The sequence below is a fragment of the Ictalurus furcatus genome, chromosome 6 (assembly GCF_023375685.1).
Source record: "Ictalurus furcatus strain D&B chromosome 6, Billie_1.0, whole genome shotgun sequence".
NCBI lineage: Eukaryota > Metazoa > Chordata > Actinopteri > Siluriformes > Ictaluridae > Ictalurus > Ictalurus furcatus.
This window is the reverse complement of record NC_071260.1, coordinates 10,218,257-10,244,262: the sequence shown is the minus strand read 5'-3', so window position 1 is coordinate 10,244,262 and position 26,006 is coordinate 10,218,257. Positions and strand designations below refer to the sequence as shown.

Genomic DNA, 26,006 nt, shown 5'->3' with positions numbered 1-26,006 from the left:
CGGTATAAGAGGAATAAAACGCTTCAGGACATGTTCACACCAACCTGACGTAGATCATCTTCCTGTAACAACATGGCTCTTGTGTTTTATTCCCTAATTAAATGGCGCACTTATATAGCGCTTTTATCCAAAGCGCTTTACACTGCGTCTCATTCACCCATTCACACACACGCACGCACCAATGGTAGCAGAGCTGCCATGCAAGGCGCTAACTTGCCATCGGGAGCAACTTGGGGTTCAGTGTCTCACCCAAGGACACTTCGGTATGTGGAGTCACGTGGGCCGGGAATCGAACCGCCAACCCTACGATTAGTGGACAACCCGCTCTACCACCTGAGCTCTACCACCTGGCAAATACCATAACGGTGTTAAAGTTGGACATTTTCACAATAAGACAAACCAATCAAAATACACATCAGGGTTTTCCAGCACAATTTAGAAATGTGCAAAACAGGTTGTGGAATTAAATATAAACACCAATATTTTGGCTCACATTTTGATGGTAAAAAAGTACTAAAATGGTGATACTGATAGGGAAAAGGATCATCAGCAGTGTGAGCTTTTATTTTACGTCCTCGGTATTAATATATCGTTACATGCTTCTGTTATTTTATTGATCCCCTGTAGGTGGAAACGCATTTTAATTGGTATTTTGAAAAAGCCTGTTTTGACTAAACTCCAAATCATTACACCATCACAAGTAACCACTTTATCCTGGTATGGTTAGTACTGAGTACTGGGCTTGAAGCGGGAATACACCCTGTATATATATATAAACATTCCATAAATCTTTCTGTCTCTAGCAAATATATACTGGAGGGATTAGAAGGGAATTGAAAGTATACAGTATGTGTATTGCAGTTTCCAAGATGGAAATGGGGAATACAAATTCTCGACCAAACTCTCAAAAATGGTTAGACTGTCATGTGGGATGTCAAGAGTTCTTTCTTTCTAAAGATATTCCAAAATTTTTTTATAAGCTATGCCCGATGTTTGTGCAATGGCTCTTTTCTCAGCCAGCTTCAGCATGACTTGCTTTTCTCCCATAGACATATTGGTTTATCCTTTTGAACAACAAATGCAGTCTTCACGGGTGAAACCCAGAGCTCAAACCGACAGTAGGTATTCAGAGCTTTTAATTATTTAATCAATTTAACAGGGCAAAAAAAAAAAAAAAAAAACACCTGTCGGTCACATGTTGCAATATTTTTAACCACTTGAAAAAAATGGAAGGGTTCAAACAAAAGGCGCCATGTTCCAAGTTGTTTAACACGTCTAGATGTTAGATGAGGAAATGAAGGCTGAAATTTTGATCCGGTCTATCGCCTCATTCATCTTTTGATCTCAAACCCAGATGTCTTCGATGTATAATGAAAACGACAGAACTAGCCTTGCTGTTCCAATACTTTTGGATGGAGATTATACAGGTATTAAACCGGTAAATCAAAAAATAATAAAAGATGGTGACCCACAAGGAAACACCTAACACAACGCTCAATGATCTCAAACAATTAAATGGGGAAAAAAAATGATTGTGGGAAAAAGGTTTTGCACGTTTTGAGCATCGAGTGTTTTTTTTACTTCTTCTTCTTCTTCTTCTTTTTTCATCTCTCGCACGGAGCAGTGCTCTGACAAATTACCCAGCAAATGACCGTAGCTCTTCTTTTCATGATAGGCCCACTATATGAATCTCCATTTTTAAATATAGTGAATATTAACAATGAGAGACTAATATCTTGGATTTCAGCTTTTCTTTAATTTAATCCACCAATCAGCTGAGCACACAGGGACAACTCGGAGAAGACATTTAAACAGTGAAATGTCAGCCTGCGAATAGGGCGAGCAGGTTAATTGTGTTATTTGACTGTGCAGAAAAAGCCTTGTGATGGCTAGCTAAGTAAAAGGATCTCAATATGGTGCAATCATGAGCTCGGCAGCTGAAAGTTCTAGATGGAAGACGTGCAGAAAAAGACATTTCGGCTGAAATTCGTACCAATATAATATGCATGCGTATACGCTCACCAGTGTTCAATATGTTTTTCCAATCTTTAACTTTCCCGTTTGGGTAAGTCTGTGCCGACTGTAGCCTCGGATGTTTATTCTTGTCTGACAGGAGTGGAACCTGATGTGGTCGTCTTCTGTTGTAGCCCGTCCACCTCAGGAATTGACGTGATGTGTGTACTGAGAAGCTTGTCTACTCACCACGGGTGTGAAAGCGTGGTTTATTGTAGTACCGTAGGCTTCCTGTCAGCTTGAACCACTCTGGAAGTGTGGATCTTTCACCCACAGAACTGGCGCTCAGTTTTAATTCCAACAACAGGGAGTTCAAACGCAACCACTGAAATGAAACTTTACATCGCGCATGAGATTAGCACATACACGATCTACTGCATATACTTATTATTTTATGTTATTTGGCACTGCATCTGGAAACCTACAGTATCTTGAACACCTACAAAAATACAGTAAGGTTACTCATGTCGTAAAGGAGAGCTAACAAGATAATTACGACAAGTAAGCGAGATTCCCATTGAGGAACCAACCCCTAGAGCAAGGCCTGAGAAAGACTGTGACTCAGGCTGTCTTTTTGATGACAATCGTTTCCCAATTCAATTTGCACTTTATCCATGTCATACCCACTCCTTTCCCCTGAACCCAGCAAGGTGTACCCCATACCAAAGTAAAGGCAATTCGGTCCTTTCATGTATTTCTCTTTATCCTTCCAGCAGTCCAAAAATGATTCACGCTCTTTGTAGAGCGAGTTTCTCCCTTTCATGAGGTTGCTCTGGAAAAACGATCCCAGCAGTCACACGGTCATCTGCTTTGATGCACTTCTTTTTTAGCTGCTATCCCCCCGCCTAACCAAACATTTCCCTGCCCGTAATGCTCCCCCCGCCCTCACACGCACAAATGGTGCATATCAGTAATGTCATTGGGAAGCTTTAAAAAGGTGCACGTCTCTGCAATAGCTGTGAAGACTTTTTGATAGCTCTCACAGAACATATTGAAGCAAAGATCCATGAAATGCCAACCCAACTGATCCAGTCCTTTTATCCGCTGAGGTAACAATTTATCAAACTGATAGGACATAGTTTCGAAGTTAGACAGAAAGAAGGCAACAGAAATGAGGCGTCTTCAAAACAACTATCAACGCAAGAGTAAAGATGTCACGTTAGCCACAAATAGTCACCTTCAAGACAGTCCCTGTTTGATGTAGTGAAAGTTAATGTCTTAGAACCACTAAGAGAGAGGGGGGGGGGGACCACAATCTGCATACCTCAAAGTGCATCCTCACATCAAGAACTGACAGACAAGTTCCAAAAGAATTAATAGAACGACAAAGCAAGACCAGCACACTTTCCAGGCCTGCCATTCTAAAGAGACTAGCGCACAATCAGGAGATCACGGAGGTTACCGTGAAATGAACTTTATCTCGAAAGACACTGGCTCTGAATAATAACACAAATAATGCCTCTCTCAATATGTTCTTCAGACATATGAGTAGCTACACTGCAATAACCAGTCTCAAATGATCTTCAATATAAAAGGTATTTGACAAACAATTCTCATCTCTCGACGGACAGTTCAATATTAAAACTATAATATACTATAGGGGGTGGGAGGGACTAACCTCAACCGTATTCTGTTTGCTCTTCAAAGCCTCTAGTGTCACAAAAGATCACATCCGGGTCTGATTAGACTCGAAATAAAACACAACGTGGCGGTTATAGGAAAATAATCAACACTGGGGTGGTGTGATCCGGCCCAATGAGACGTGCAGAGCTATTACCACGTCGAGGATTATTATTTTCCAATACGTGCATGTCCTGAAGTGTTGCATTAATCTTATACAACAGGAATTTGCCAGAAATGACAATTTAATTATTAATTAAAGAATGAGATCGTTATTTTAAAAAATATATATATATGTATATATAATCAGTTTACAGCTACAATTAACCTTGTGGAACGTTCATGAAACAAGTTAGTTATTACATACGTTATAACAGTCATTTCCTCACCAGCCTTTCTCTATGTTTCTTTCTTTTGAAGACACTAAACACCATCTTCCATCCTGATGCTGGAAAACTTAATTACAGCTTAACCTGTGAAAGTATCGACACTGGAGACTCCTTCCAAAAACATAGTATATAAACATCTCCAGAAAACTTCACCGGATCACCAACCATTTTAAACTCCATTCATCAGTCCGTCCAGGATTTTGCGATCGCAGAAATTGACGCAGAATCGAGAAAACTCTGCAATATTCAGAAGAGCTTGCAATGTTTTCTAAATCACAGTAGATTCTCCGCAGATGTGGGCCAAGAAGCCTCGTGTGAAGTCACCACGGCGACGGATTCGGTCAAAGCCATCGTCGATGTACGTGCGTCGAACATGTGTACAGCTAAAAGGTCTCATTTACCAACAAACCTCACCGCGAAAGGCCGTGCGAAACAATTTCATGCGATTGCAATTTCCTCACTTGAAGTAGTTTTCCAAAAAACCAAAAGCACGGAAAACGTCGCATGTTGCTTCGCAAATTTTTGAAAAAAAGCCAAACGTTTGGCTGCAACAATCGCGAGAAAATTCCACGGAATCCTGTATGGACTGATTTATGCTGTGTACGTTACTACAGAAGCAATAACATACTAAAACGAGTGCATTATTATCGACGGTGCATCCGGCACTACCGTTATAGAAAATTAATCAACGCCTTCTGACCAATCAGCGTCAACATTCAAATTCAACACACCGTAGCATAATCGGTTGATTACGATTATAAGGTAATATCGTACTGTATCCATTTGAGCCTCACTCAAGCCTTTTCCACTGACAGGGTACTGGTTCTGAAATGGTTTCTCCACAACAAAACAACTGGAACTTATGCTGCAAAATGGGTTTGGTTCCAGTACCAACATGATGTAGGTCTAGAACCAAGAATCACCGACATCATCAATCATTGGAGGATTTGGATCCGCATCATTACGTCAGTAAAACAAAACAAAACAAAGAAACGTGCCACTGAAGTTGTCTTCATGACATCCACTAAAATTAGATGTCAGATTTATGAGAAGTTAATGAAAATTGGGAGCAAGATTGGCCATGCTCTCTCTCCCCTGTCAATCATAGTAATGAGTCAATCGTGAATGTCTGGGAGCTCATGTATGCAGAAGAGGGCAGATAGCACCGTGGTCTGTATTGTGTGTGTGGTGATGTCCTGTGCAGCAGTTGAAAAAGAGCGGTGTTTGACTTCATGTGGCGTAAAATTTTTGTCCGACTTGAGACGGCGCAGACGCCACGTCACTGCGATGTACGGCATCAAAGAACTGCGATGGCGCTACGAGAGCATCCGGCTCCCTCAGTCAGCGCAGCTTCTCCAGAGCGGCTATACGAGCTCTGATGACAACACGATCGGCCATACTCAGCGACGACGACAATGGCACGCTTTTCATGTTCATTTTCAACCTCGTCCAGGCTCACAAATCCGTATTTTTTTTTTTTTATAACAGTAAAAACCCTTTTCATGTCATCTTAATGTTATATTGTGTCATTTTTATCAACACAAAACTGATTGAACTTTCTTCTCGTACATACAGGAACTGTTTTAACTTAACCTATTCAGTGAAAAGTGTTTCTGGTTGCTACATGTAAGATTCGGACGTCCGTTCAGCTGAGAAATATCGCATCTAATCTAGTTCGTCATCTAAAACGTCCGACTTGACGGCTCCGTTTTCAACTCCTCCCCCGACTGCAAGCGGCAAATCTCGCAGATCGGTTACCGCCGCAGCTGAAGTCGGACACACTGAAGGTTAACTGGCTTCACGTGTCTCAGAGGAAGCAGGTATTCACCTTCACCCTCCTTGGTTGGTAGCGGTTGTATAATAGAGGGGACCGGACTGGTGGGTGGGAACTGGCCAAGACCAAATTATGGAAAATAAAAAATAAGAAAATTAAATATTGGTAAATGGTCTAGACTTATATAGTGCTTTTTTAACCTTAGTGGTTCCAAAACGCTTTACACTGGTTCTCATTCACCAATGGTAGCAGAGCTGCCATGCAAGGCGCTAACTTGCCATCGGGAGCAACTTAGGGTTCAGTGTCTCACCCAAGAACACTTCGGTACGTGGAGTCACGTGGGTCGGGAATCGAACCGGCAACCCTACGATTAGCGTACAATCCGCCCTACCACCTGAGCCACGGCCGCTCCACAAATATTGCAATTGTAAAGTTTTACTTCCAACTGCATTTAAAGTAAATGGTATAGAAACTCACTAAATAATGTTAACAATAAGGTTAATGTTTTTCTTCCTTCAAGAAGCCACACACTCAAATGGCTAAGAGGAATAAAAAAATGACCAGATGTCTCGTGTGTAAGTGTAAAATTGGTGGAAATGCAACGGTTAAATGGTTCAGAGAGTGTGTAAGTGGTAAAGAGGTAAATGGCAGGTGGACGTTCTCCTGGGGGAATTGTGGTCCAAGTGAAACAATGAGAAGAGCCAGCAGGGGCTTCTGACAAAGCTGGAACTCTCAGCAACAAAGCAGGTCAATAGGCTCTCACCAGTGTACTCTGGAAAATGGGTCTACTCTAAGCAAAGGCTGAGTGCAGCTGCTGGAACAAAAGGTGCTTTGCAAACAATTCAATACTAACTTTTTAGTATAAATATATATATATATATATATATAAACTTAGTTTGGGAGTAATGTAGAGCTGGGTTGCAGCTTTGGTGCTGCAGGGGGTAGAAGGAAAATGAAAAATGGAAGCGATAAGCATATTTATTGTTTACCTCTGAAGCTTCATTGTTTCATATGCATGTGTGGGGGAAAGAAAATACATCCCAAAATAGAAATTTTGCCAAATAAAGCCATGTTGATGTCAAAAGGTGAATGAAAACGCAAGAATATTTTTTTTGTGTTGTGTACATTAGCTTCTAGTTCTCCCTCATTTACCCAAAAAAAAAAAAAACACCCTCCAAAGAATGTCAATTTCAATAAAGCCAACGATACATGAGCATGAACAGCAGAATAAATGCTGCACAAATAGACATTATCATATCCATTACCAGCGATGTATCTTTAGATCCATGCTAACCGTAGTTCGCAAAACACCACAGTTTGCAAAAATGATCAACGGTGGGTTGTAATTTCATATATTAATGAAATAAACCATGCAAACCATGAACCCTCTGGCTGTGCTTCCTGGACCCCACTCGGAGAACCAGTGCTCTAGTACCTGCAAGAAAGACCAACACTTCGTGACTATGGAGCAGGATGGACAGACGCACTGGAGGTCCAAGGTTAAATTTTGATAACCAAAGCCAAGATCTCAAAGATCTAAAAGAATCAGACATGCAGGCAGGGACAAAATCCTGAAAACAGGACATCCAATTGAAACATGAAACATACCCAGGAACCAAGTAAAGACGCTGTTATGAAGACAAATAAAGCAACCGAGATACATCTGCGGTCCAGGGTATTAAACTGCCGCCGACACGTTAGAGAGAAGCGGCGCATGAATCAAAGGGCTGATATGCCTGACATTTCGAGCAAGGTACAAAATGCTTTACTGCTGAAACATTTACAATACCCAACAAGAACAAGGGTAGGAAAAAGAGCACGGAGCTGGAAAGCTGGCAAACAGAAACAGGCAGATGGGGCAAAGAAACATCACCACAGCCCTCTCTCTTCTCCAATGATCTGCTGCTTTGTGTTGGGAAAAGATAAACGATTTGGAACAGCGTGGAACATATTCCCTCAAGAAAACTGGCGACAACACCAAGACAACCAGTGAAGAGTGCCGAAGCGTAGTATTCAGGGTGTGACAGCAAGGCAAATTTGTAAGATCCTTAAAGGAACACAGAGTTTTAAAGAGTGAGAGCGAGAGAGATAGAGTGAGAGACAGAGAGAGAGCAAGATTGCATGGGATAAGCCAATGGCAGGAGCTGTTTGGAAAGAAATAGGATCCTAGGGTCCGGTATAACCCGGATTGATTTTTCCCCTCCTTCTCCCCTTGCAGTGATTATGACTCCTTCTGTGCTACTGTTTGCCATTTTGCTGCAGAGCCTGCAGGAGAAACGCTCCTAAAAATCAATGGCTAAGACATCCTGATATCTTTAGGGGACAGCTACATAATAAATATTATTTGTACAGATCATGACTAAGAACCGTGCAGCGAAGGTTCCTGGTAGTCCAACCTGCCGACTTTGAAAGTTCGAGGTCCGTGTTCAGGGAGGGAGGGACGGATAGAAGCGTGCATTATTGTGCACTCGGGCGATCGTCACTCCCACTCACAGTCACTTTATGGTCTGCGGTGTCCCTCAACCCTTCTTCGGCAGAGTGCCAACCAATTACCAGCGCTGTGCTCTGGAATGAGGATCGATTTTGCCCCCTCCCCCCTCGGGGGCGTCTATGTCTAAAGAGGTGAATTGGCCCACTGGGTTGGACTTGCGCTTCGAAATGTCAACGTTTACACCCGCATGACCCACTCTGGGATTTCCAAGCACTCACGCTGTGGCGGTCTGTATTCTACAGACATGGTAGCACTTTCGCTTCACTGGTAATGATATGGATGGCGATCATAAGCAAACCTTTGCACGACACAGTTCTTTACTATGCTTTCATGAGCAGTCAGCTAGGCCTTTTTCTAAACCAGGCGATCCTGCGTCTATGTTGAAATCATCAAGCTCTGGACGGGAAGTTCAGCTCTTAATCTTTAGTAATAATTGAATGGTTGGTGATGTTGATTTACCGTAGTACCAGTGAAAAAAATACAGAGGGCACAGGCTCATCGAAATCGGATTGAGAAACTCTTGCGTGTCGCCCACGGTAGCCGAAGTGCTTTTGCGCTGACGTTGCGCATCCGCCTTAAGGTCAGTCGTGTCCTGAGATAATTTTCTATTCATTACGGTTGTAAAGAGTGATCGTTTGAGTTACCGTAGCTTCAACCAATCCGCCCACAGAACAGCGACTTACAGGATGTTTTTTTTTTTTTTTTTTTTTGCACCATTCCGCTGTGTCCCAGGAGATTTCTAAAATACTCAAATCGGCGCATCTTGTGCCAACAACCACGCCACAGTTACAGTCACGGAGATCAAATTCAAACATGTTTGATGTGAACATCAACTGACGCTCTTGACCTGTATCTTCATATGCACTGCACTACTGCTACATGAGCAGAGCTACAGCTGTTCCTATTAAATTGGCAGGTGATTGTGGAAAAAGAAAGAAAGAAAGAAAGAAAGAAACAACGAAAAGGAAAAAGCCAGCTGCCGTTGCCCTTTCGCGTAAGCCGTTGTCTACTTATTCCAAAAGACAAGCAAGAACCCATTAGCGCTCAACCGTCAATTAATCAAAACGTCAGTACTCTTAATTCAGCTCTAACTGTTCCCTGAAGCTGAGGAGAATCAATTTTCAACATCTTAAAAGATCAGTGGGCAAAAAAAAAATTAAAGAAATAATAAAATCACAACATGGAGTGTTGCATTTAGCGAGCACAACCCTTTTGTCCACGTTTCCTGGATGAGATTGGTTGTATAATCGCTCCCCCACACCATGCATTGCTTATATAATGGTGAAAGCTTGCTTCGCACAATGCCCCTGAGGTGTAGCGCTGCGAAATCCATAGCATCACTAACCAAAGGGAGCATGCACCACCCACGCAGTCCTATCTGGCTCCATTCAGGAATCATTTAATCCTGACAGTAATCTGTGCGTCTGCCTTTCACAGAGAGCATTAGGCAGCAGCCAAGCCATTTAAGAGTCAAAACCACCAGCATGGGCCTTGCGCAGATTCACCATCGCCAAATTAGGTCTACAATTACGCAATTTGTTGCCGTGCAGAAAGAAAGAAAACTATCCCATGCAAAAAATGTTTACTTTGCCTGATGCTTTCTCTTCCACCCCCCCACCCACCCCTACACAGGTCATAAGCTCTGCTGCCTAAAAGACGAGGCACTCTTCCAAGTTAGGATGTCCAGAACTTTGCTTAAAAATCGAGTACTTTCAGAAAGCCTGGCAGTTCCAGGACCTCGTGCAATCTTCTTTCACGTGGGAGTCATGCTTCTTTTCAAGCACTCGGCTACATTTAGCTCGACAGAACTTTACTGAAAGTTAGCCCTGTATTAGCAGAGGTCAAGGCTGACCCAATACTTGCCTCATTTAGGTTGCTCAGGTAAAAATCCAGGCTGGTGTTATGGCCATAATGAGCCAATTGTGTCATTTGGTAACGTAACGGAGGTGGATCTATACGCCTACAGAACACTGTCAGGAAAATGTCTGCAAGGCCTGTACACACAGAGTGAGATCAAGGTTTAAAAATAGACGTCTGTCTATTCATGGAATTACCAAGTTAAATTAGTGTATGGGTACAGCTTGTCTGACAAATCAAGATTGGGGAGAGAACAGGGTTTACTCTAATGCTAAATGTAGAAAGCACTACATACTACATAGCAAAAATGTATCATCAGACACCAGGCTTGGCTTCCCCCCCCACTCCTCCTCTCAGGTATTGGCATCATTATTATTATTTTTTTGACCTAAAGCCCAAAGTAAGGAAGGAGTCATAGCTTGTGTCAATCGAATGTGCCATCTCCGGCCTAAAATCCACCTGTAACTCTGACCACAGAGCAATGAGTTGGAAAGATTTGTCCGAGTTAAAGCCGTGAGGCTGACAGTTACCGCAGTGCTCAATCACTACGGAGCGACAAGCGCTAGCAAGCGTGTAATCTGCCGTTATCCGGCCTGCATCTGTCTTCCTCCGTGAACTTATTTCAGCAGAACTGAGTCAGATTTGATTTATGACAAGCCTATCTGGCGTTGGGAGGGGGGTTTGGGTAGGTGGGGGGATGGGGGCATTGTGTGTGTTGGGGGGAGAAGATGAGGGAAAAAGCAGAGCAGTCTGAAGAGCCATCCCTTTAAAAAGTGGAGCAAAACTTTGCAAGTTATTTGCAAACCCAGTTATTGTAGTAACTTGTTTGGCTTGGAAGCAGCACTAAAGAGGGGAGGAAGGCTTTCAAACTAGAACAAAGTAAAAAAAAAAAAAGAGAAAAAGTTCCGAACCTTTTCTTGTTATTTTATATTGCTGCATTCTTGATTCCTCAATATTGCTCTCCACATTGCTTGCGTGTTTGATTTTGGACGGCAGTCGGCACACAAAAAGGGAATTGAAAATAACAAGGCCTCTTGTGAAAAATCTGTCCATCGTCTCAGAGCCACCAGTGGGCGTGTGTATGCAATGCCACCCACACCTTTTCGTTCTCTGTTAGCAACTTCTCACGAGTGTGCGTGCCAGTATAAAATCGGAAGGAGACACAAAAAAAAAAAAAAGAAAAAAAAAAAAAGTCAAAAGGTTGGAAACCGAGGAGGGGTGGAGAGAGAAGTGCTGAGCGCTGCCATGGCAACAGGAGCGGGTGAGTGATAAGCGGCGCTCGGAGTGTTAAAGCGTTTTGCAGCCATATCTCTGTTTAGGGAAACGCTACGGGACCAGCCAGCAGCCACAGATTCAAGCTGTGAACCGCTCTCCCACGGCACTGATCTCATTGTGCCAAGCCAATGATATCTCAAGCTGTCTCGCGTTCACAATTGTAACAGAAGAAAATGAGGAGGCAGGAGAGAGAGAGAGAGAGAGAGAGAGAGAGAGAGAGTAATCTTTCAGAGAAGTGCTGAAAAAGAAAGTTTCAGAGTGTCCGATTCAGGTGCTGAGTGTCTTTTTCTCATAATGCATGAGCTGAACAGGGTGTCGAAAGAAGTCGTTATTCTTGACATTTGGAGAATTATTTATTATTTTATATCAGCTTTGGGAGCAAAAAGCAGTCAAACCCACCAACTATTCAATGATGTGCCATTTCCCCAAGTCTGTATGACAAGTATATTTATATATCTATGTCAGGTGGCTTTTATGGTCATTTCACTCATATCCAGCCGGTACAGTACACAGTGAAACGCAACAACGTTCCTCCAAGACCATAAAACTACTAACACTAAGCGCATGAGACGACATGGAACTAAATAAGACCTATACATTTTTACCTAAAGCGCACGTGTAAACGTGTGCAAACAACACAAGGCAGTACAGTATCTCCTAAAACAGGACAGCAGGCACAGAACAATGCTCTACAACCCCAACTGCGAAAAAGTTGGGACAGTATGGAAAACGGTAATAAAGACAAGGTATTTGATGTTTTACCTAATCAACTGCATAGTATTTATTTATTTATTTATTTATTTTTTTACAGATAAACGTTTGTTTGGAAATTGATGCATGAAACACGTTCCAAAAAAGCTGCGACATGGGGTAATTTAGGACTAATAGCGATGTGACGAGTTGAAATGAGAAGGCGATGTGAAACAGGTGAGGTAATCGGCTAATCATAGTATATAAGGAGCCTCCAAAAAAGGCCTAGTCCTTTAAGAGCGAGGATGGGTCGAGGCTCGCTAATCTGACAACAGATGTGGATGTGTCGGTGAATAATCCAACACCTTGAGATCAACATTCCCCAAAGACAAATCGGTAGGATTTTGGGAATTTCACCTTCTACAGCGCACAATATAATTAAAAGATTCAAGGAATCCGGTCAAATCGTGGTACGTAAAGGACGAGGAAGAAAACCAGTTCTGAATGCGCGTGTGGAACAAAGGCTAGCCCGTCTGGTCCGATCCCACGGAAGAGCTACTGTAGCACAGATTGCTGAAAAAGTTAATGCTGGCTGTGATAGACATGGTATGTGTGATGATCTGGGCAATGTTCTACAGGGAAACCTTGGGCCCTGGGATTCATGTGGATGTTACTATGACACGTACCACCTTCCTAAACATTGTTGCAGACCAAGTACACTCCTTCATGGCAATGGAATTCCCTAATAGCAGCGGCCTTTTCCAGCAGGACTTGCACCTGTCCAAGTGCCACAACTTGGGGCAGTGGTGGCTTAGCGGTTAAGGCTCTGGGTTACTGATCGGAAGGTCGGGGGTTCAAGCCCCAGCACTGCCAAGCTGCCACTGTTGGGCCCTTGAGCAAGGCCCTTAACCCTCTCTGCTCCAGGGGCGCCGTATCATGGCTGACCCTGCGCTCTGACCTCCTGACAGGCTGGGGTATGCCAAGAAAACAATTTCACTGTGCTCTACTGTATATGTGACCAATAAAGACACATTATCATTAACTGGTAACTGGTTTGTTGATCATAGCATTACTGTGCTTGATTGTTCAGCCAACTCGCCAGACCTGAACCCCATAGAGATTCTATGAGAGACACGAGACCCAACAATACAGACGAGCTGAAGGCCGCTATCAAAGCAACCTGGGCTTCCAGAACACCTCAGCAGTGCCTCAGGCTGATTGCCGCCATGCCACGTCGCATTCGTGCATAAGGATTAAAGCCCCGACGGAGTATCGAGTGCATAAATTAACATACTTTTCAGAAGGTCGACATTTCTGTATTATAAATTCTTTATTCTAATATTCTGAGATACTGGATTTTTGAGTTGCATGAGCCGTAAGCCGTAATCATCAAGATTAGAACAAAAAATGCTTGAAATACTTCACTTTATGTATAATGAATCTAGAATACATGAAAGTTCCACTTTTTGAATTCAATTACGGGAAAAAATGAACTTTTCCACGAGATCCACATTTTTTTGAGAAGCACCTGTACATGTACACACACACATTCATAATGCACACAGAAATTTATGATGACTGAAGACAGCTTTGAAAATAATATCCACACGAGACAGTAATTCTTTCACATTACTTGAGGCCATACACAAGCTGATTTGTGCCATTAAAATATTTTATTTCATCCAGGACAACAGTGTTAAATTAAGGAGGTCTCACATTTAAGATTGAAATGCTGACGTGACATTTACACGCTTTGGCCAATTTCGCTCGCATTCGTAAAACAGACTTGGCGCAAGATTAGCTGATCAAACGCGCTGTGCGATTTGACAATTAACAGCAATTACAATTACTACGCAACCGTCGGAAATCTGTAAGGCTACTATATGCGACCTAGAATTAAACCTGCACTTTAAACCTGTTACACACTGTTAGGTAACTGAGACTTTTTACTGTCATAACATACAAACTGTGGCATGTTACTGGTCCAATAAAACAAACGGCACATACAGCGAGATGAACATCTAGAATCATTGTGAAAAACAGTGATATCATCATCATACATACGAGTTCGTTATCTGCTGAGGTGTCATTTGTTTAATCACTTTACAAGGCTACGGTTACAGAAAAGAAACATTATTTTATTCTTCTAGTTACTCCATAAACAGCCATGATATTTCTGTGAACGCTGATATACATAAACGTACAACTTTTATTTTTATTTCTTGTATTATCCGCAGATCCGATCTTCACTTTGGCTCTTCTGTACAATGCCTTACTGTTCTTACTTCAGTTTGCACATGACATGCCCATGTAGAAGGTGTGTAAATATATATATATATATATATATATATATATATAGTGTAGATATAATAAAGAAATATTTTCCCCACATCAATGCTGAGATTTCTTTTCCTTAAGCATGATTTAAGGAACGGAATGCTGCAAGTATGTGGGAAACTGACAGGCTGATATTACTGAGGTGTCTGACAACCCAAATGAACAGGTTGTTCACATCTAACAGAGGTGATAATGGCATTCAAGGGTGAAGTTACCCAAAAGAACTGGTCTAGAAACAAGCCACCCTACCAATAAAGATCCTAATTGGGTTTTAACTCCATGGCAACCTTGTTTCTTCCTCAGTTCTTCAAGGCAACTTGAACACTCCCCCGACACAAAAACGTACGCGTTTAAAAACATCCACAGCGTCCTTGGTTTTCACCTCGGTTCCTCGAGCGGTTCTCCTCAGAAGAACGAGGTGTCGGATGAGAACGCTCCAGCTAGCCGGAAGTCTTCCCTCAGGAGGACGCAGAAGAGGCGCTGGGGCAGGGCTTTGGAATACGGCGCCGGCCGCGGCACGCATGTACGCAGCAGGATCTCCCGTCCAGCCGGGGGTGGGAAATCTGGAACTCCGCCTCCTCCTGCCGACTTGCGATCGTCGGGCCCACCCACTCGGCCCGCTTCTTCGTCTAACGGCGCCAACAGGGCGGCCTGCGTGGATCGAAAGACATCGTTCAAGTTATGCAACGGCACTGCAGATCTCGAGTCTTTCCACAGGTTTGGAATTGTCGCGACTGATTTGAAATTGAAAGAAAGAACTTCAACCTGACATCATGCTTCCAAGACAAACTTTAACGAGCTGAACGTGCTTGAAGTCTAACATTCGCGAAAATAAATAAATAAATAAATCAATCAAGCCATCTCGTGTGCCCTGAGAGTTTTTTCAGAACTGGCGAAACTAGCAAATTCACATAGTTTATCATTTTTTTTTTTTTTTTTTCCCCACTGGTGGAACAAATCTCACTAATTAGCAGGCTGATTGCAAATTAGCAAGTGTCTTATCACATCCACAAGATGTCAGAAGATAATGAAGGAGGGGGAGCTGGTAAGGAAACACTGAAAAGGCAGCGTCTAAAGGCTGCTGAGAGAAAGACGGGCGTCTACTTCTCGTGAAAAGGCCAAGCGCGCGCAAACTGCGACAGAAAGACCAGGAGTCAAACGACAAACAGCACTTTTGTCCTAATAGGCCAGGACTAAAGGGGTGGGGGTGGGGGAAGCAAATGAGTCCTTTGACGACACTGACCTCCACGTCCATGAGAAAACCCTTGTTATTAGACAGCACCGGTGAGGAGATGAATAGACGGGTGAGCAAAGAAATAACTGATTAGTGCGAGACAGAGCTTATAAAAGGTTGAGAAATGAAAGGAAACGGTTCAAAAGCCGACTGCGAACACGCAACACTTTCCTCTGACTCACTGAGCAATGATCACTGACATCCTACACCTCTGCAGCTTGGTCATTACAGGACTAATAACTAATTATCTGTATAACTTCAATAAATCAGTGTCATTCTTTTTTTTTTTTCTTCTTCTTCTTTCCGTCCCCCCCCCACTCCTTCACTTGGCAAGGAGAGAGAAAGAAGTTGGTGGGCCAAAACAGACAACCGAAAACCAAGCAGGAAGAAAGAGGAAGAGGCAGATGAGAGAGGATATTGCTTGTGGTTACCTCATCACTGGAATCAGCCAGCTTGGCAAAGGGTGAGAGGCAAGCCGTGTTAGGAGAGAGAAATAAATAAAGAAATAAACAAACAAGCAAACAAAAAAATCATATGCACACACAAAAATATCACAAAGAAATAAAGTCAAGGTGCCAGCTTTTCACTTTCTCAATGAACACAACAGTCAAAATAGAATTTTTATCCTACACATCAAGAAACATGACTGCGTTCGGTAAAATCAAATGAGAATACATGACACGGTGTGTATCTAGATTTCAGAATTTATTATTTTTATTTATTTATTTTTTTTTTACACATGCCATGCTCTCTTTAGTGGCAGCTAAAGCAAGCACGGTATCCAACTTCTGCATACATGCACGAAGCAGATGCATGCGCGCACACACACACACACACACACGCGCGCGCTAGCTCCGTGTCAGTCAGTCGGCTCATCCCCGCGGCGCAGTGGTCAAATTTTAATCACGGCGTTTTAAGGCGTCCGACATTTTTCCACCTCTTCCCTTTTGTTCCTCTCTTTCTCTTCCCTCTTCCCCCCCTTCTCTGTTTATCTCGCTTTCTTTTCCAAGAAAGCTCACCTCATTTGAATCCCCTGATTTCGCATGATTTACATGAGGATGCTTGGGATAATTATTGCCTTTCTATTTCCAGCTTGGCAACACACAGGGTATAATTTAACACTCACACATACATCTTCCAGACGGGGAGGAAAAAGAGAACGAGAGAGAGAGAGAGAGAGAGAGAGGGGAAAAAATAGACTGATTGAGACAGAGAGAGAGAGAGAGAGAGAGAGAGAGAGAGAGAGTTTGGGCAAACAAACTCGATTTCAGAGAGTTCTTACTTAAAGAAAGAAAAGCCAGCCATGACTTTATTGGCGTTTCTCAAAACACACCCGTGCTAAATAACACACTGGGCATTTTAACGCTGCTGGAATATTCTCAACCTGTTTACCTAGGAGAAGAATATCCTAAATTTGAACAGATATTCGGAGTGTCTGTGTACGTTTCGAGCCCAAGAGCATCATGGCGTCACCAAAAAGCCACAAAATATTTCGTTCATTTCAAATTCCAGCTTGCACTTTAAACTACAAGCCCAAAATTCAACACTTATTTATTTATTTATTTTTTTTAAAAAAAATTCCTTTCCTTTTATTGCACCATAGGATCTTCCATAAACGCCTCTAATCTAATAAACGGTTAACTTGCCAGTATGACCGCTAATTCGAACCGCTCGAGGCGTATTAGTGACACAGAGTGCTTATTAACGACAGTCCTGCAGCATTGTGCATTAAACCACGCTAAGTTTTGGGTTAAGTTGCGTCTCTTGGGCTACTTCCCTATTAAAAAGTTTCACAATTCCGTCTTAGTGTAACGCGATTATTTACTCGCCTGGGTAAATAATAAACCCGGTCAGAGGATTGGATCGACACTTCTTGAAATTCCTTCGAAAGTTTATTGTCAGATCTTCCGGAGATATCGACGCGTCCTCTGTTTATAAGGTTTAAAAGCCATCACGTCATCGAATCGCGAAACGTTAATGCGTTCGGCTAATCTGAACCCGACGCAAAGCTCACGCGTGTTTCGTGCTTGCTCTGGGGATTTTTGCATAATTGATAAGGGATTGCAGGACTCTGACTAAGACGCACTGCAGACTATTAACACTCGGGCTTCGGAGTCTCGTGACCTTTCTCCGCTGAACATCTTTCGGTGTATTTCGTTTCACGGAGTCGTATGAACGCCCTGCGAACGCAACGCTTGTAGGAGCGGTAAAGACGGAAGAGCTTACACGCGTAATTGTCTAAACGCAACCGCTGTGAAGCGTGGACGACGTCCAGGAGTAAGCCGTGAGCACAACCAGATCACGGTAGAAAAGATTATCGTCCTGTAGCTTGTCACCAGAGCTGAGGATGGAACCCTACACCGCTCCAGATTGATATTTCACCTGAGTATCAATCGAAATTAATACATGTAACGAAACACGCACTTTGTCCTTCGTAAAATGGCGATTCTGTACAATTCGAGCGTCAGAACTTTGTTTTTCTTTTGCCTGGCCACCAATCTAACCACTCGGGCCTGGGTCTTACAAATGTATTTATTCATTTTAACTGAAATATCCCCCAGACCATAGCATCCTGCAAGGACTGTCTATTAGTCACACGATATCGCTATCTGAATTCAAAATAAAACAGCGACTGCTTGAAGAACTTCACGGAGTGACCGCATATGAAATAAAAGCCGACAAGACCTAAAACCTCATTAAGTTGAATTTAATTTAAACTTCCTCGTCTGCTTTCGGCTTACGTTTACCCACAAAAAAAAAAAAACACCCCAGCTCTTATTTTACTGGCTCACAAGAGTGAGCTTCTTGAATTCACAGCTCAGTAGAGATGCACCGATACTAAATTTCTCAGCCGATACGATAACCGATTATTCGGAGTGATATCGGCCGATACCGATAACCGATACAGATCGTTCTGCCTTTTATGCCTTATTTTAAACGAATAATAATTAATTCCACAATTCTGAAAGAAACGCACATAAAAACGTTATTCTCTCCATTTCAACAAGTTGTTTCACAGTAACTGGTCTCATAAACAGAAAACCCATCACTCTAATTAACATTAACACATGAACTAAATTCTGAAGATTAAAGCAAGCTTATTGCATGTTATTAATTCATATTAAATTTGACTGCAATCTAAAAAACCTCCCGTTAGTCTCACATTCACTCTCCACAAACACAAGCATTTCTACTTCATCACTGACATCAAACTGGTAAAATATAATATCAACTTCTTTATATATTAACATTAACTGGATATGAAATACACTACTCTACAAATATATTTTTCTGTGCGATATATATACTTTTTTTGTCAACTCATCATTTAAATCTTTAAACAGTGTACTGGGCTTTAATTCAGCTCGAGCGGCGCGGGAAAAAAACCCCAAAAAAACAATTAGACTCGACGCCGAAACTCCCGCTTCACTGCTGCGGCGTCCGGTGTAAAATTTTATCAGTGCAGAGATGACGGAGATTACGAACTGCAGTTTTGTCCTCATTCCACACAAGAGACATCGTCTTTACACACAGCACGGAATCTGTGTGTTTTCCCGCCCTCTTTTGATTGACAGGATATAATCGGCCCTGATCGTCGGATGTTTTTAAACTATCGGCCGATGGAGTGAAAGATAGCCTTTATCGGCCGAAACATCGGTGCATCTCTACAGCTCACCCAGGTCTGAACAAAACGAAATGGACAGCAACCAGAACTAAAGGAGTCTTTCACATGCCGCATCTTTTCCCATTTCCCCATTTGAGTGGCATTTGGTCTAGCTTTGGCTGAGAAAGCAGAAACGCCTAGCGTTCCCAGGTGTCTCCTGTACCTCAGTAGCAAGGGATCAGAATTTGTAAACACTGGCTAAACTGTTCTAATTTCAGTTAAAAACTTCAGTTCAACACTTTCGCAGCTGCTGCTCTGAAAGATATTTGAATAAGATGATGCCTCGGAGTACTGACTATAGAGTCCGCCGTCATCAACTTCATTCTTTAAAACAAGTCACATGGAAATGCAGAGAGGTTTTTATCCTGTAGATTCTTTAGGATAATGCGCATACAGATACCTGTGTTACACTGAAGAAAACAATCGTGGTTGGTCAGATTTGAGAGACCAGTTTACATAAGAATATTCACATAAGAAGTTGATGTCATCGCTTATACGAAATTGAATTTAAAGCCATTTCTCATTATTAGTTCGAATTACAGAACTGTAGAGTGAGTGTGACCAATTCATGTAGTAAATCACTCCGTACAGGATCTCGCCAAGTGTTTTTTTTGTGTTTTTTTTTTTTGTGATCGCGACCAAAAACGCATCGATTTTGCTGGGTCTTTTTTCCAAAATTTGCGAGTTTTTGTGCTTTTTCGAATTTTTCCGGAAAATCGTTTTGCACGGTCTTCCGCAGCGATGTTTGTTGGTAAACGAGAGCTTTTAGCTGTACTGTACTCCGAATATTGCGGAATTTCCTTGCGGAATCCTGGAGGGAACGAGTGTTGACGCGAGCCGATTAAACGAAATGAACCTGATGAATCCGTGCACGATACAATAGCGACGTGGGTGATGTTGCCGTTTCACAACACCAGAGGCCCGGGTTCGGTCCTGAGCTCGGTCGAAAGTTTTGAAAACACAAGATCAAATCTTGTGGAAAAAAAAAAAAAACTAATTCTGGCATTTTCTCTTCTTCCCCCTCCCCCCCCCTCAGCGAACCGCACCTTACCACATGTTTGTTTGCAGAGGAGAAGTTCCAGGAGCCCAGCATGTCTCTAATCATATGTTGTGAAAAGCACAAACTTTACGCATAACGTAAAAAAAAAAAAAAGGCGGTAAAATTATGCATTACAAATCAATCTTATTCAGAGTCATGGTAGAGGTTAGCTTGGCTCTACGTTGGCGCATGAACTCACACGGAGGGCGTTCGAGGCGAAGTTTGCCTGAGCCGGGACATTGATATTCATATAGAACGTGCTGCAGACAACGTGACCAATTATCTTCCTGTGAGACTGAGGTGGAGTTTCAAACTAAAACGGGGTCTTCGGCGTTTCCAAAAGTCTCCGCTTTCGAGGGTGGAAAACGCCGGAGTAGTGTAGACGACGGGCGTAACTGTAGCAAAACCAAAACGCACTAATGTTAAACGGGGCCTGAATTTCAAGCCAGCTTCATCGAAAGCATGAATTTATCCGATCCGGCGTGTCAGACGCGTGTGGCCAAAGTGTCGTCTTGGGTTCGAGACGATGTGACGGAAAAAGTACCTCATCAAAACAAAAGCGATCGTCACCGAATAAAAGAAATTGACGAAGGCCTCATCTCAAAAACAATTTAACGCTTTAATGCGTAAACGTTTCGTTTTTTTTTTTTGTTTTTTTTTTTCTACTTGAGATGAGTAGGTGTGGGCGTTTTTTTTTTTTTTTTCTTCCTTCTTCTCCTTTTTAAACAAGTAGATCGGCCAGCGTGTTAAATTACCTCTGTGTCACATTAAAGCACTCTAAATGAAAACCCAGATATCTGCTTCATTTAATTAATTTAGTTAATTATGATGAACAGCTAAAAACAGCTCGCGTATGCCGGGGAGAGCACTTTTTTTTTTTTTTTTTTTCCTCCAACAGTCTATTATTGCAAAACAGTGTACATCCTATGAATGATGGCTCTTCTCATTTATTCATTCTATATGATTTAACGTTCTTCAGCGCTAGTTCGGATCGTGATGCGTTACTTCTTCATGCAAATTTAAAGCAAAGAATATTGTAAGTGATATGCTTTTTCTCCAGTTTTGGATGATCACCTATGGGTCATTCCATCTCAAGTGGTCCAATGCAGGTTGCTCAACTGTTTAAACATTTTTTTTTTTGAGTGATTACCTTTATGAATTGTTTTTTTTTTGTTTGTTTTATTTTACTTGGTATAATTTGATGACCTAGAGATCCGTTTTTGTTCAGGACCGGGACCATTCAGCTGCATAACCAAATTTTGTTGTGTGCCATGACACAAAGATGGCCATCACAGTTAAAGCAAGTAAAATAAAATGTAAAAAAAAAATAATAAAAAAATGGCGGTTTTGTAACGCCGATACAAAAATCCGGATAATTAAATATGGCCGAGCTACCGACTTTACAATTATTGCACCATTTGAGATAGGAATGACCCCTATACTGTGGAAGTCTGATAAAGAAAGAAAGAAAGAAAAAAAAAAGAAAATTAGTTCAGTTTGCTCTAACTGATGCTGAATATAATATTTGCAACATTTTCAAACACATGCAACATGACACACCGGCTCTCCTGTGTGAGCTCAAAGGGAATCCGCAAAAACAGGCACTGGCTTAGAGCAAGGTGCAATGATTTTCACTGTTTGGCTGTCATGCTTATTAGCCACGCCCCCTACAGGCTGCCAATCAATAGGTGGAAATTTTCTGCTCAAGCTCTTTCTTCGACCTGGAGGCCGCAGTGGCTCATGCAACACAATGCGAGTCCAGGACTCGGAAAACGGTCTATAGAGGCAATATGCGTGTGTGTGTGTGTGTGTGCGTAAGCAAGAGGAGTGTTTACCCGCTGAGCGCTGACGAACAGTTTATGGATGATGCTTCCTGCCGGACCCCGTCCCGCGCCAATCACGGCCACCTCGGGCTCTTCTAACAGAGAGCTCACGAACCTGAGAGGGTGTAAAGAGAGGACAGAACTGAGGAAACGCATGACGTATCGTCTTTGTCAGATTGCACGCATGCATACAATTATTTTGGTTAACGTACAGTACGGGAGATATGTCCAGAAACAGAGCGAGACAGAGGTTGAGGTGAGTGAAACTGAATCGAGCCGCCGGGGAGGGGGGGCCGGACAAATGCTTTCATAATTGCACTTGCTCGATTCGTCTCATTTTAGTACCAAGCGAGCCGGAGAACACGCTCCTACACCTCAAGCAAAAAAAAAAAACTCTGACTCATTAAAACAGAAATACAAAAAAAATAAAAAAGAGCCAGGTGCCTGCTGTAGTTTTTCAGTACACCAGCCCTGTTTAAAAGCTGTGCACAGAAAGCATTCACCTTTTCTCAAAAAGTCTCTTAAAAAAATTACCGTCATACTCTTAAATATTATTCTCAGCATTTTCATTCGCTGAAGTTGCCTGGGCTTGTTTATCCACTCTCCCTTCCTCTCATATATTATATATATATATATATATATATATATATATATATATATATATATATATATATATATATATATATATATATATATAGACACACACACACATATATACACACACGTATTTTATATATATATATATATATATATATATATATATATATATATATATATATATATATATATATACATATATATACACACACGTATTTTATATATATATATATATATATATATATATATATATATATATATATAGACACACACACACATACACATATATATACACACACGTATTTTATATATATATATATATATATATATATATATATATATATATATATATATATATATATACACACACACACGTATTTTATATATATATATATATACACACACACACGTATTTTATATATATATATATATATATATATATATATATATATATATATATATATATATATATATATATATAAGATATATCTCATATCTTAACTCGCCCACTCACACACTCATCCCTTCCCATCCTCCAAGGGAGCTGAGAGTTTCTCCTTAATGAGGCCGGCAAGCTTCTCCTGTCCTACCCCATGCTAACCTCTAACTGACCCCTGGGAACTAACGAGGCCCGCAAGCCTTTTGTGTGACATGACCCGGGCTGAACCCGTCAAAGCCACATGCTGCTCTTGAACGGCCTTCGCGGCTCCGGCGGGTCACTGCCCGTGATGCTGCCTTCTACACATCTAAGCGGAATCTATTTTGGGTCTTGCTTGTGCAGAACAAACAAACAAACACGCGCAGTGCTGACATACGCCGAGACGCATGCCTGGTCATCTATAATGATATCCTCCCAGCACTTGGCCGTTCCTTCGATACAGGGTGATCTATGAAAGGGATTTAGCTTTAGCTCAGGGATCTATTAAAGAAGTTTTTTTTTTTTTCTTCCTAATAGCTCTTGTGTACTCAGCCGGGCTCTTGAAACAAAATTGTTCTTCTCTTTGAGAGGAGTTATTGTTGTTTCAGGACCCCGGAGTAATCTGTTGATTACCAGCTCTGCTATTATTTTGACTCTAAAATATAGCAGCTACACAAAGTGAAAAACAGGCAACAATTTCACAAAACCACTATGATTCGAATCAGCAGCGGATTTTTGGGGGATGCAGGATGATATTAATAACGACAACGCCTCTAGACTCCATTGTTTAAGGGTATCACACTTGACTTGTGCTATAAGCCAATGAATTTTTAGAGTATACCCCATAATAGGAGGGCCAACAATATACAGGCCAATCCCAAATTATTGGAAGACATTTGGGTTTGAGATCAAAAGATCAATATGAGAAGAGAGAGAGTTTAGAATTTCAGCTTTTATTATCCTGGTATTTATATGTAGACGTGCTAAACGTAGCATATTGTGTATCAGAGCACCCAAGTTATAGGAGAGCAAAAATATTGGAAGATTTGACTGACAGGTGTTTCTTATTACCCAGGTGTGTCCTGTTAGAGTGACTGTTTAAAGAATATAGAGCTCTGAACATCTATGCTTGGTTTGAGCCTTCAGTTTCACCTGTGATGACTGCAATTTGTTGTTAAAATGCCAACATGAAGACCAGAGAGCTGTCTATGGGAGAAAAGCGAGCCATTTTGAAGCTGAGAAAAGAGGGAAAATCAATCAATCAATCAATCAATCAACGCACAAACATTGGGCATAGCCAATACAGCTATTTGGAATGTCCTGAAAAAGAAAGAGCAACAGACACCGAGTGAGTCGGCCAAAGAAAACAACAGCAGCTGATGACAAACAATGAGAGAAACATACGAGCTCATCTGTGAAACACGGTGGAGGTAGTGTTATGGCTTGGGCTCGCATGGCTGCTTCTGGAAGATGCTCACTAATCTTTATTAATGATGTAACTCATGATGGTAGCAGCAGAATGAATGGAGTAGCCTGCAGAAACCTTTTGTCTGCCAGTTTACAGAGAAATGCATCCAAATGAATCGGTAGGAACTTTATCATGCTGCAAGACAATGATCCAAAACACAACGCCAACCCAATAAACAGACTTCATCTTGGGGGAAACGCAGGAGGTTTTAAACTGGCCAATCAATCACAAGACCTTCACCCACCTCCTGAAGAGGAGACTGGAGGAAGAGACGCCCCCCCCCCCAAAACAACAACAAATAAATGAGGCTGTGGGAAAAGCAACACAAAAGATGAACCCAACAGTTTGTTGATGTCAACGAGTCACCGGCTTGATGCAGTTATCGCAGGCAAGAGATAATCTACCAAATATAAAGTGTTACTTACTTTAATTTTCCTCTTCTCTGTTCCTAGACTTTTGCTCGCCTAAAATTGGTACATACCAGGAAATAAAAGCTGAAATCCTAAACACTCGTCTAATATCCATCTTTTGATCTCAAACCCAAATGTCTATGGTGTATAGCACAAAAAATTTTAATTGGCCTTGCTGTTCCAAGAGTTTCGGAGGGGACTGTACATGGAGGCATCCAGCGGGCTGTCTAGTAGCTCGTATTGAGTGGTTTTAGACGTGTATTTGTTCTGTCCTCGATGCGGCGGATGTGTTTCCCATCGCTATGTCAGAAAGTGCGAGTCAAACAAAGAAGAGTTAATATCACTAAGCAGGGTTGCCAGGTTGCAGCAAACATTTTCAGTCAAATTACTCAAAAAAACCACACAAAAGATTTGAAACTAGTCCAAATGGTTCGGGAATTAGAAGAGAGAGACTGACTTCTTTTTCTCAGCCTTTGTGTGACGGACGGGGTACACACGCAGTTTCTGATCGACATGACCCACTGATCGACACATATACATACACACCCACATACACACATATATACATACATTTATATCTTTTAGAGATGCACCGATGTATCTACTTTCCCGCTATAGGCTATCATATCGATAAAGGCTATTTTTCACGCCATCGGCCGATAGTTTAAAAACATCCGATGATCAGGGCCGATTATATCCTGTCAATCAAAAGAGGGCGGGAAAACACATCGATTTCGTGCTGTGTGTAAAGACGATGTCTCTTGTGTGGAATGACGACAAAACTGCAGTTTGTAATCTCTGTCATCTCTGTACTGATAAAATTTTACACCGGACGCTGCAGCAGTGAAGCGGGAGTTTCTAATTGGGTTTTTTTGCCGCGCTGCTCCAGCAAGAATTAAAGCACAGT

General features: G+C 41.8%; 1 protein-coding gene across 2 annotated transcripts in view; it reads right to left on the bottom strand.

Moving 5' to 3' along the window:
- rab3gap1 (RAB3 GTPase activating protein subunit 1) overlaps window positions 1-26,006 on the bottom strand; it is a 110,793-nt gene that overhangs the window by 10,271 nt on the left and 74,516 nt on the right. The window contains exons 23-24 of one of the 2 annotated variants that reach the window (XM_053626484.1): window positions 22,219-22,321; window positions 13,761-15,097 (exon numbers count right to left, since the gene is read on the bottom strand). In XM_053626484.1, coding sequence (XP_053482459.1) covers window positions 14,852-15,097; window positions 22,219-22,321 — 349 coding nt within the window. In that variant the 3' untranslated portion in view covers window positions 13,761-14,851. Of the gene's footprint in view, window positions 1-13,760; window positions 15,098-22,218; window positions 22,322-26,006 lie in introns of those variants that run through there. The other variant, XM_053626485.1, reaches the window with a different exon arrangement.